The sequence below is a fragment of the Penaeus vannamei genome, chromosome 7, assembly GCF_042767895.1.
Source record: "Penaeus vannamei isolate JL-2024 chromosome 7, ASM4276789v1, whole genome shotgun sequence".
Classification (NCBI taxonomy): Eukaryota; Metazoa; Arthropoda; class Malacostraca; order Decapoda; family Penaeidae; genus Penaeus; species Penaeus vannamei.
Window position 1 is genome coordinate 40,324,238 of NC_091555.1, and position 13,433 is coordinate 40,337,670.

Genomic DNA, 13,433 nt, shown 5'->3' on the forward strand with positions numbered 1-13,433 from the left:
AGTGGGAATATGAGGAGGGTCATGCTTAGGAAGATTTGGATGTCCTCAAGGCTTTCTGGAGGGGAGTTGGGTGGAGAGGGTTGGGAAACGAATGATTTTTTATGAGGTGAAGAGGAGATACGCATTTGAGGAGTGGAAAATGTTGTAGGTGAGGATGTGGTAGTTGAAGATGGGGTGGATCGTTTAACTCGTCTTGCGCAATAGGTAAGGCGAGCAGAAGCAGACATAGGGAAAGTTGTGGATATTGGATTATCTGGATTTAGAATGGAAAACAAGGACTTGATTGGATGATACGGAAAGGAGGTGGGAAAGTGAGGAGTTGGGGGAAGATGTGTACATAGTCTAGGTAGCTGGGATAGGAGTGGAGTGATGGATAGTATTAAGTTTGTATCTGAGAACTGCTACCTTAGGGCAATTTTAACGGTCTTGACCAGTATGGGCACAGAGAGGGCAGGGAGTTGTGGAGAGACAGTTCTTTGCATGGTGGATGAACCGCCAACATATCTGACATAGACGGGGGGGGGGATATGGTCTGACATGGCAAGATTCTCCATGTAGACCTTATGGTGAAGGTTGTGTCTATGGAAAGTAATCTTAGCAATATTGACATGGGACTTATGGCAGCCTCTAGCAGGGATAGTGTAGCACTATACAGATTCTGCAGCAGCATCAGGAAGGCATGCAAGTAGATCTTCACAGTCTGACCTATTCTTGTCGTAGACAGGGCAATCAGCTGGGGAGATGGAAATATTTCCCGTACAAGAATTGAGGGAGGAATGAGGTTGAGCAGGAATAGGTTAACCCTTGAGGTCAACAAGGTTAGATATTGAATGGGCTTGGGACTTGGATGTAAATGTGACAAGGCATGAGCAATCGGGATAACTGCAGAAGGAGACTTTGCCTACTTGTTTATGGAGGCATTTTTGAAAAAAAGGATATTGCAGGGGAACCACAAAATGATTGATCCCATTTGGATGGGCTATACAGAGTACTCAAAAGGTTTTAAGATGTGGTAATTGCAGAGGGGTAAAGACGGGAGGTGAAGACAAGACTATGCAAAATTGGGTGACACGAGGGCTGAAGTGTAAGGTAGGGATGAATGGAAACATTGGTCATCAGCCCTCGCTTTCTATGTTCCTCCAGGATAACAATGGGCATCATATTGGTAAGGCAAGGATTTTCTTTTATACTTTATATATATATATATAAGTATAAAAGAAAATCCTTGCCTTACCAATATGATGCCCATTGTTATCCTGGAGGAACATAGAAAGCGAGGGCTGATGACCAATGTTTCCATTCATCCCTACCTTACACTTCAGCCCTCGTGTCACCCAATTTTGCATATATATTATTATTATTATTTTATTTTATTTTATTTTTTCCTTTTTCTAATTCATTGGATATTTGGAATATATTAGTCAGGAGCGATTATAGTGTCAACGTTAATGGGTAATAGTAGCGAATGAAGATGGCAAAGTGAGCATTTTATATTTTTACCAAATTTGGAATGGTAAGGATAATGCCTCAAGTGATCAAAATGATAAAAAAAATTTATTGAATTTGTCTTTCTCTTTCCACTTCTTGTGAAGAGATATATTAGCAATTTCAACAAATGAGATAAAATAAAGTTGTTTAATAGTCGTATTTTATTTTTCCTTTGAAAAGTTATTTTTTTTCTGAAACCAATTCAACAACTGAGTTAACTCCCTCAAATCTTTATCAAATGATCAGTTGCTTCTTGATATGACGACATAAATCAAGAATTTATAGTTTGTTTGGTGGCACAAAAGTAAATCCACATTTAACTGGAGATATGTTGTACTTAAGTAAATATTTATTATCACTTCCAAAATTATCTTACAACAAGTGCCATTGCCAGAATATTTTGTTCAAAATTCCTCTAATCATTAGTAAATAAAGATACAATTGATTTGTAAGAATAGGTCAATATCTTCAAACAAAACATAAAACAAACTTCACATTTAATTTATCAGAATATACATACACTACTCAGTGTATACTGACAGGTATACAGTTCTCATAAAACCATAAATTACTCACTCAGTCAAGGATCAGACCTAATATACAACATAAAAATTACTCCGTCTAAATTTTGTCATCCACCATAACACAGACATTGTCATACTCAAATGAGGCCAAGTTATATACCATATATATACAGTATATATATATATGTATGTATGTATCTAGATATTTATAACATAAATGTCAATACTGATGCTACTGAGATATACAATACTGAATGAATTTTATATTAATTAAAATGATAAAATAATAATGATAATTGCAATAATAAAGGAACAAATGAAAATAATAACACGTAGCAATACTTCTTAATAATCATCATAATCATTAATACAGTTTACAATAAAAAAAAATTAACATATGAAACAACACTATTTTCCTGCATGTTATTTGTGACTGAGCTTATTTTAGGCTCGCAATTGACCCAAATGCTAGACAAGAGGAACCATTATCATCGTCATATTAACTATGTAACTGATAAACACGATGGTATTGATAATGATGATGGTGATGATAATAACTAATACTGATGATGATAATGATAAAAATAATTATAATAATAATAATAATGGTAATAATGACAGTAATAATTAGTATTATCAGTATTTAATATAACAATGATGTGATAATGAAAATATTATAAATAAAAATTTTATGTATCTATTTATTGACAACTAATAACACCAGTATATCAAATCAATACCTAGATGAAAATCTAAATGAAAATGCAGTATGAAATAATATAAATAAATAAAACGCACAACCTATATCTATATACATATATAGAATGAGATTATATAATACTCATTGTAACTAACAAAGTCCTTTTATTTTTCTGCAATGGCAATAATGATTTCTAAAAAAAAAGAAAGAAAAAAGAGTGATGTACAAATTGAGTACCAAAAAGATATGAGAAATTTTAAGAATAAGTTTTAGGCCTCTCTATATAAAGAAAAGAAAAAAAAAATCTTGAAAGGAAATAAAAAAAAAAGGTATCAAATACACTCTTATCTCTAAGGGTTCTTATAGAAGACAAATTCATCACAATGCAGATATTTTCTATCACAAACTTCATATAAAACATTAAATAAATATCTACACCTCAACAAAGGATTTAAAAGCAGATCTTGCTGTTCTGTCACCGAGTTCTACAACATTATTTTCAAAAAAAGAAAAAAAAAAGGTAAGATTAGTACAAATTTTCTTTTTTTCCCCCCATTTTCATTGTATGTTACATGTTAATAAACTGAGGATCTTTATGGATTTCCTTCTTGGATTAGTTTCATCAGAACCTAATCCTCATAAATTATAATGCTGCATCTGTCTGTAAATGCTCTGAAATCATTTCTTTTAACTTTAATCCAGCTAAAGGTTTTCAAAATACATGAGTTAAAACAGGACCGTACACTTAATTTTCTTGCAAAAAGAGATATCAAGAGAATGAGTAAAGCTACATGTCTAACTGCAATGTGAACTTTAGTCACTGAAGCTTTGTTGTTACAGTTTTATACAACTCATATTGTTGTAAATAACCTTTGAGGAAAAAACACATCTATTTGGAAGAAACCTTTGGAACATGATAAATCTAATCTTGATAGGTTGTCACAATAAAACCATAGTCATTCTTTATAGAAAAAATGTTCTCTGTAGTTCTTTAAAGAAAACCATTCTCTGGTCTATAGAAAACAAGCATCTCGCATCTCTGTACATCTTTACAGAAAACAATAATAAATCAAGTAATTCTCCAGATTTGTTAAACTTTAAAAATATTCAAAATTCACACATATGTGATAAAGAATTGTGAGAGCATAAATAAAGCTACTTAATCTCATGGATATTCAACTGTGTAAAGAAAAAAAAAATCTATCCATTAAAAATACTGAAAATAAATTATTTACAACATTATTCAGTAAACCTGCCTCCTCCTCTGATAATAAAATTTTAGAAACAATTTAAAATCTACTTAATGAGCAGTCATATCACATAAGAAAATTATGGCTGTCCCTTGCCTCTAAGGAGAAAGCATATAAACTCTTTTATTCTACTAATGCCACTGTAACTGTCATTTTGGTGCTACTGATAAAAGAAATCTATTAATCATAAAAGCAAATTTCACTAATTATTTGTAACTGATTCCTGTCGCTTTCATGATATTTCTCCTTCAATTTTCTTATAAAGAAAAAGTCTAACCAGGATAACATAGCATCTTTTATGGCATTAAATAATGTACATATTTACATAAAATCTCATTTGTAGAAGCTACCCGTAATTTAAAATGCACTCACAATTACATGTCAAGTTTGATGAAAACTATAGTCAATAAGGCACTAATAATAGCTAAACTGTGCTTATCTGCACCTAGGTAACTTGATACATCTTTTCCTGACACCGATCAGTACATCAAATTTTGGAAAGATCCTGTTAACTCATGACTCTTTTTAATTACCTGTTTATAGTAATCTATACATACTCGTTATTTCTACTCTTAGGACTGGTAAGGCACATAACATAGCAACATGAAATCTCTTTTCTTTTCTTGCCTGTGAAATATAAATATCACACTTTTAACTTCTTAGATGGGTTAGTAGGAAAATCCCTTTACTGACACTAGTTTATCACTTTCAATATTTTCCTAAATATCATTCTTCATTTATATAAATTACAGGAACTTGTATAAATGCCTCAGATTGTTCATAATACCTGTGTCTGTCAAATCACTGCACTACTTTTCTTGTTTTCACATTAATTAATACAATTTCCTGTGTTTACAAAGACCATCCTTATTTTAATGTTGCTTTTATGTTTCTGTATGCAACAAAAACTGGCAAGAAATACACGGGAAATTTTCTGTTACCAAAATTTGTAGATCTATTACTGGCAATATACTAAAGTATCTTATCCTTCTTCATTGGTAAATGCAGACAATGTTACATTGCATAATGCAAATTTCAACTAAAATTTGTAAATGATTTGAAAACTTTTCATTCTCATTTCTGCTTTGTGGAATTCCAATGCTCTCACAGGATGAAATACAAAAAAGAGAAAAAATTCACTATCTGTTCTTTACATATATAAATATCTACAGTTTATTTCATCATCCAAAATGTCAACTGCACTTTCTCAAGGCTTTGTTCTGTACTTGAGAAAAGAAAAAAAAGAGAAAGGAAATAAAATAAATAATTGCTTTTCCATATGGCCCAATAATGGACTTAAAATCATGAAAAGGGTGAAATAACACGTCATCCATGCTCAGTGCTCTGGGAAGAACCCATTCGTTACCTTCACTGGTCCATTGATTACGTTAATGGGAGAGTCCACGTCCATCCCATTGGTGATAAAACAGTTATGAGCATCTTCAACACTCTTGATCATAAGATCTGATGTCAAAATAATGTCTTTTCTATCATTGACCATCATTTCCGAGGCCGGAGGGGACAGCGATGCGAACTTGCCAGCAGAGTCTAGGTTGGCCTGATGTGAGAAAGAGAGCTTGGTGGTGGCAGCCAAAGGTCTCGGTTTGTGGAGGTGCATGTCCAGTCCAGAGCCTGGACACGAACCACAGGCACTCACATCATCTTCCTCTGTTAGGGATAGAATGAAGGCATTACAGTATGTAGATTTGAAGTTTTGTATTCTGAAGATAATACCTGCCTTGATTAGAAGTTTAAAAGTGATTTTAGGGTAGTTTCCGGGTAGGAAGTTTTCTGTGGACTTTTCTTGTTTATTTTATAGTTTTGTTTGTGTGTAGTTTTATTTTAGCTTTATAAAAAACAAAGCAATCTAATAGATATAAATATATATATATATAAATATATATATATATATATATATATATATATATATATATATATATATATATATTTATATACACATATACATACATACATATATACATATACATATATATATATATATGAATACACAAAAATTTTCTTAAATTTAGAATGTAAGGCGGAGATGCTATAACAATTAGTAAACTATAACATTTGAAAACCTCACGTATAGAGTTCCACTATTACAAACAAAAAAATCCTTAAAACAAAGAAAAACAAGTAAAACAAATTACTCCTATGTACACATCTCCCTATAGGTACATCCATATACAGAAAGACACGTGTTTATATATGTATACACACATATGCAACTCATAACCATAGAAAAAATGCTACCTGGAAAATAACCCATTGAAACAAGATGCTACACATATAATCACTTCATGAAATAGTAGTTATAGAATAAAATAAAAAGTTTACGCACTTTCTGTACCAGGAATAAATGATAATAAATGAAAATAAAATTCTTCACCTGGAAACAAGCCTCCAAAATATTATGTAAAGTGTGTTCTCAGATACACTGCCTTATTATGCACAAAGTCTTCAGGAAAAAATAAAACCAGTTATAAGCAGAATGATTCCTGCTCATATCTTTTTAAATTTATTTCTATTTTGTCGAAATTTACAGCTTTTATGTTTAAATAAGAATGATGAAAATCCATTATTGTATAAGTATTATATAATTAAAATCTCTTTAACATTTAAAATTAAACATCTTGAAAAAATAAAGGAAAATATAAATGAATGAGTATGAATGAGAAAGATGAAAATGAAAAATTTGTACAATAAATCAAATATCATAATTTATATTCTACTTGATTATTTGAATTGTTGTTTCACAGCTGATGATAGCTATAACTAATTAAATTTCTTTCTCATTATAAACAATCATTTCCAATTTTCAAAAAATAAAAATGAAATAATGATAATAATAATAAAAATAATAACAATAATAAAAAAAAACATACTAAGAAGTTCTAAACTACCACAATACATCACTAGCCATGAAAAGAAGAAAAAGAAGAAGAAAAAAGGAGAAACAGATATAACAACAAAAGGAATAACAAGCAGCTAAGTACAACGCACGAAAACTCACCTGCGCGAAGCATATGCCTGAGAGCTAGCCTTCCACTGCAGATGCATTGATTATGCAACAATATGGGAGGGGGGAAGGGGAGGAGACAGAGAGGGTCTTGCATCACGCAACAAGACCAAATATATATATCACAAAACTCAAACACAACTTTGCCACGGTCAACTAAGTAACATTTCAGCAAAAAATTACTAATCTATATGTCAGGAATTCTCATTTAGGATAACTTGTAAATGAAAAATGGGAATGAGGGGAAAAAAAAAAGTGAGGGGAGGAAAGGGGAGATTTTAAACTTGTGAAAATGTGCTGAACGTGGCAACAAGTGTACTTCTGTACCTTTCAAGGCAAAATACATATAAAGTATATACAAATGAACACAAAATGTGACAAACTGGAACAGAAAAATATATCCATACACAAGGCTAGCACCAGGGATATGCAAGCTAATATATGCTAATCCATATTTGAAAAGCAGGCTACAAACAAAACAAAGATAATGATTAAAACAAATACAACTAAGGGAAGATGGGAATAAAAAACAAAATTATAACATGCGCCTAAAACTTCAAATGCAGTTAATTACTTTATCGAACAAAATATTGCATTCACACAGTCTTTCATATGCTACCATACACAAAGCATTTGATTAATTAATACTTGAACGCTAAAAATATTGGAAAATTTGTTTATAATATATCAATTACTACAGCTGTTAACAACAGCAAAAATGAATATAAAATACTATATTATTGGACAATTATAAAATTAGGTATGCAAGGTTTTAAGTTGGCTTGGAAAAAGAGGTAGAGGGAAAGGTGGAGGAAACGAAAACAGAAAAGAAGTAGGAGGGGGGGGAGGAGAGAGAGAGAGAGAGAGAGAGAGAGAGAGAGAGAGAGAGAGAGAGAGAGAGAGAGAGAGAGAGAGAGAGAGAGAGAGAGAGAGAGAGAGAGAGAGAGAGAGAGACAAAGAGAGAGAGAGAGAAATATACAAAATAATAGTGGTACATAGAAAAAGTACCATATGCTTAAATTACAAAAAACAGATATAAGCTCCATTCTCTGTGCAGTTACATGAAAGATCTACGATGCTATAGAGCTGTTTCCATTCAATTGGTGCTGAAATCAGACTTAAAGACTACAGTACAGTTTTCTTTTATACTTTTTACATATACACAAATGTGCATTCATATGTATGCGTACTTTATAGATTTGCATATGTAAGTACATAGATACGAATATGTGTGTGTGTGTGTGTGTGTGTGTGTGTGTGTGTGTGTGTGTGTGTGTGTGTGTGTGTGTGTGTGTGTGTGTGTGTGTGTGTGTGTGTGTGTGTGTGTGTGTGCGTGCGTGTGCGTTCGTGCGTGTGTGTGCATGTGTGAGTGTGAGTGTGTGTGTGTGTGTGTGTGTGTGTGTGTGTGTGTGTGTGTGTGTGTGTGTGTGTGTGTGTGAGTGTGAGTGTGAGTGTGTGTGTGTGTGTGTGTGTGTGTGTGTGTGTGTGTGTGTGTGTGTGTGTGTGTGTGTGTGCGCGTTCGTGCGTGTGTGCTTGTGCATGTACTTACATAATACATACCTACACCATATACAGACAAACACAATAAGTATATTGGTGCATCTGGCCAGGAGAAATGAATTAAAGTAATAAGTAACCACTGTAATATACTACACTAAACTACCATGTTATCTAACATGATAAGAAAACTAGTAACACCTCATTTGAGTTTATTCTCTTCCCTCACAATAAATACAAGACTATCAGAAAAGAAGAATATAACTTATGTGGTTTTCACACTAAACATACTAATGCTAAACTATGCCAACTGCTGTCATTTTCAACTCAGTCTTTTGAATTAAGCTTTTGGCTGATAGGATTTGATCCAACGCCCTTTTTTGGATGTACATAATGAACTAATTTCCTTTTTCTTTCCTTTTGAAAATTAAGGTCTAGCACATATTTACAAAATCATACCATATAATAGACATTTACTATTTACTGAAGACGTAATCTGAGGTGTTCAAGAAAGCGTGGCATGGCTGATTGCATGTTTCATGAATATATCTATGTTCAGTGACAACAGGTGTTAAATGGGAGTGCAAGTGAATATTTGATGTATATGACAGCCTCTCATGAACCCTACTTCAATCTATATGGCGTACTAAGACACCTAAATTCAACGTAGTCATTGCAACACAGCAGAAAAAAATATATGAGTACAAAGTCCAACGCACATCAGTCATACACACCCTTCTAAACATTCTAATGTAAATGAGCAGAAAGGAAATATGTGTATTCGAGATCAGTTTAAGTTGCACCTTTTGTACCCTTATGATGTCGTCAAAGTTATATTCTATGTAGGCATAAAATAATCAGAAATGCAAAGTTTTGTGCTGGAGACACAAAACAGTTATGTAATGAACTTAGCAAAACTAAAAGAAAAGGTATAGGGCTTGGTAGACCTGATGAAAGATTGAACATACCACAAAAGACATACATACATACATACATACATATATATATATATATATATATATATATATATATATATATATATATATATATGTGAATTTGTATACAACAGACTTTTATAGTATCTGTAGAGTAATTTGGTATTAATGTGTGAGCATATATGAGAGAGAGAGAGAGAGAGAGAGAGAGAGAGAGAGAGAGAGAGAGAGAGAGAGAGAGAGAGAGAGAGAGAGAGAGAGAGAGAGAGAGAGAGAGAGAGAGAGAGAGAAGGAAGGAAGGAAGGAAGGAAGGAAGGAGGGAGGGAGGGAGGGAGGGAGGGAGGGAGGGAGGGAGGGAGGGAGGGAGGGAGGGAGGGAGAGAGGGAGAGAGGGAGAGAGAGGAGAGAGAGAGAGAGAGAGAGAGAGAGAGAGAGAGAGAGAGAGAGAGAGAGAGAGAGAGAGAGAGAGAGAGAGAGAGAGAGAGAGAGAGAGAGAGAGAGAGAGAGAGAGAGAGAGAGAGAGAGAGAGAGAGAGAGAGAGAGAGAGAGAGAGAGAGAGAGAGAGAGAGAGAGAGAAAGAGACAAAGAAGGAAAGAGAGTAGAAGAGACAGAGAGAGAGAGAGAGAGAGAGAGAGAGAGAGAGAGAGAGAGAGAGAGAGAGAGAGAGAGAGAGAGAGAGAGAGAGAGTGTGTGTGTGTGTGTGTGTGTGTGTGTGTGTGTGTGTGTGTGTGTGTGTGTGTCTGTGTGTGTGTCTGCTGTGTGTCTGTCTGTGTGTGTGTCTGTTGTTTGTCTGTTGTGTGTGTGTGTCTGCTGTGTGTCTGTCTGTGTGCGTGTCTGCTGTGTGTCTGTCTGTGTGCGTGTCTGCTGTTTGTCTAGCGTGTCTGTCTGTGTGTGTGTGTGTGTGTCTGTTTGTCTGTTTGTGTGTCTCTGTGTGTGTGTGTGTGTCTGTTTGTCTGTTTGTGTGTCTCTGTGTGTGTGTGTGTGTGTGTGTCTGTTTGTCTGTTTGTGTGTCTGTGTGTGTGTGTCTGTGTGTGTGTGTCTGTGTGTGTGTGTCTGTGTGTGTGTGTGTGTGTGTGTGTCTGTGTGTGTGTGTGTGTGTGTGTCTGTGCACGCGCGTGTGTATGTGTGTGCGCATGTGTAAAGTGAAACATCATATCAATTTTTCTATATACAATTAATGAGCAATCCCTTTCTAATCAAATACTCTTCACATTTTCTAAGTTGTCCACTTGTTGAACTGTTCACAGCACTCCAATTAGGTCATTAAACATGATCTTAATTGCTTGCTTCAAGTTGTCTTTTCTGCTTGTACTACACACTGCTTTTACTTAAAGTAATAAAATTCTTTGACTGCAGAATTCCTCCTCCGGGTATGGTATTATCAAAATGACGTGGCTATCTCTCCAATTGAATCCCAATGCATTGTAAATATACATCATAAACTAGACGAGCAGAGAGAACACAGGTTAGATTCTTGGACACTGTACTCGTAACCATACCTCAATTGTTTTAAGAGGTCTTTGATGCCATCTTCTTCATTCAATACTTTTCATACCAACAAATATTGACTGTCTGATATGGACAGACCTCATAATAATATACATAAATAATTTTGGTTATCAATCACAAAAAAATATTACCAAATGTTTCATGTAAGTAAGGTATCTTATTAGATTTCTGTTTTCGAAGTGATTGTTACCAGGCCAATGGAAATTATCCTTTAAATAAATCACTAAATACTAGGGATAAATTCAATCAGAACTTATAAAGCTGTTCTTTTGGTTCACTCACACACAATATTACATTCAAAACTTTCATTTGGACTGGTTTCACTTTATTCTATGTTACTTGGTATCTAACTAGATCCTGGTATATACTTTATTCATTAGAATCATAATGGCTAAACTGTATATTTCTCTATCTCATTTCTTGGAAATGTATATGTTGATCTGTGGTTGCTTATTAAACTTGTTTCTTGAAAGGGCCAAGCTTAGGATCTGAACTACCAACACCTACTTCATCAAGCACTGATCATGTCTTTAAATATATCTCAATTAATTTATATACAGTATATATATAACAAAGCTAATACTCAAACATGAATATCTCAAAATGTCTTTCTTTCTATACTAAAGACATCATATTGAGTAAATAATTTGACTTTTGACTGTTTGTCATATTGTGGGTAAAATAGTCAATATATATCAATGTGTTGTGTTGTGTTGTGTTGTGTTGTGCTGTGTCATGTTGTGTTGTTGTGTTGGGTTGTGGTGTGTTGGGTTGTGGTGTGTTGGGTGCATATATGTGTGTCTGTGTGCACACGTATGATAGAAATCTATATCTGAAAATCTGTACATTAGACTTCTTCCATTATGCTCATTTCAAAGAGCCTACAAAATCATGCTGTTTATATGTGCATATATATATCAACATTTCAACATTATAGAAAAGGCTAGTTAACAGCACTTACATCTGTTCAAAAATACACTTTTCAACAAATATATAAATAGGTCATAAAATATATATTTTCCATTACAAGTCCATGAATATATGAAGTAATCTATTATGTCTTCATACGCTTCATCTTCCTCAATCTTTTCTCTATCTATATAAAACTGTGCAAGACCTTACACCATAACTAGTAGAAAAAATACTAATATCACTGGGTATTCCTTCAATGTATAAACTCTATCATGAGTTTGAAATTACATTATCTTGTGTGCTTTTAGTACTCCACATCCTGCTCATAGTGTTTACATAAATATAAAATTCTAACATTAACACCTCATGGATGAATTCACATAAAAATCTATCAATGTTTTCTATATGTCCATACAACATGTCTCTATTTTTCTCCCAAGCCTTTGTTTATTGTCATACCTTTTTTTTCATTTCATAAGAAAATATGATCTACTAATAAAGTGCAAACCATTTCCAAAAATGTCAGTCATCTTACAAAGAAAAACAAAAAACTAAATATACACATAAATATCATATATATGTATACAAATATACACATACATATATACATATACATATACATCTACAACTAAGTCTATCTATCTATATATAAATATATAGATAGATAGACAGACATAGATATAGATAAAGAGATAGATATGTATAAGCAGTAATAATATGAAAAATAAAGTTCCAAAATGCACTTACCATGCATTTCACATGTCCTGTAACAATATCCAACTACTACGGTTTTGCATTTCATCAATATAAAGCATTTCAATTCTTCAGTTCATGCAGTCTAACATGCAATATTAGTCTACCAATATATCCTTTCATTTACAAAAACATGCATTTAACATTTGAATACGCATTATTATATCAACTTTCAATGTCTTTGAGTCTTGTGCAGGATTGCCTAAGAAAAATATGCATACATTTTGCACTATCATAATTAATGAGCACTTTTGTTTTATTTGGTTTATATATAATAATGACTTGAGAAGCACTTATAATTTCCTTTCTATTGCTTCCTACATTAGTGTTTTCAATATTTCTAAGCCCTGACAGAGCTAGTGCATGTTATGTATGTCTTCATTAATTTAAAAGCTATAGGTGCATGCAGAGGCAAGAGGCCACTTGCTTTCAGTTATGTGTAACTGTTCTCATACAAGCACACATTCATGTGTGGGCTAAAGCATGTTCCTTAATAACTGAATGTGCTCTGATTGCAAGCAGTATGGATAATAGCATACTTTGACTCATGCATATAGACACACACACACGCACGCATACATGCACACACGCACACACGTATGCACGTGCACACACACATGCACACACGCGCGCACACACACATCACATACACTTGCACTCACACACACACAAACAAAAAAGTCTAAACAGAGGCAAGGCATTGTCACATATACAACCCCTGACATATATGTCTTCATAAAAAGAGAAAGATATATACATGAACACACAAAAACATAAAATCACATACACCATCATGCATCCAGACATACAATATGTAGACAAACAAACATACATAAAAAAAAAA

General features: G+C 33.5%; 1 protein-coding gene across 1 annotated transcript in view; it reads right to left on the reverse strand.

Moving 5' to 3' along the window:
* Positions 1–1,970: 1,970 nt before the first annotated feature.
* Positions 1,971–13,433, reverse strand: part of Ttd14 (TRPL translocation defect 14) — a 97,721-nt gene continuing 86,258 nt past the window's right edge. The window contains exon 12 of the mRNA XM_070123777.1: positions 1,971–5,630. Within this exon, the coding sequence (XP_069979878.1) occupies positions 5,299–5,630 (332 nt within the window). The 3' untranslated portion in view covers positions 1,971–5,298. The remainder of the gene's footprint in view (positions 5,631–13,433) is intronic.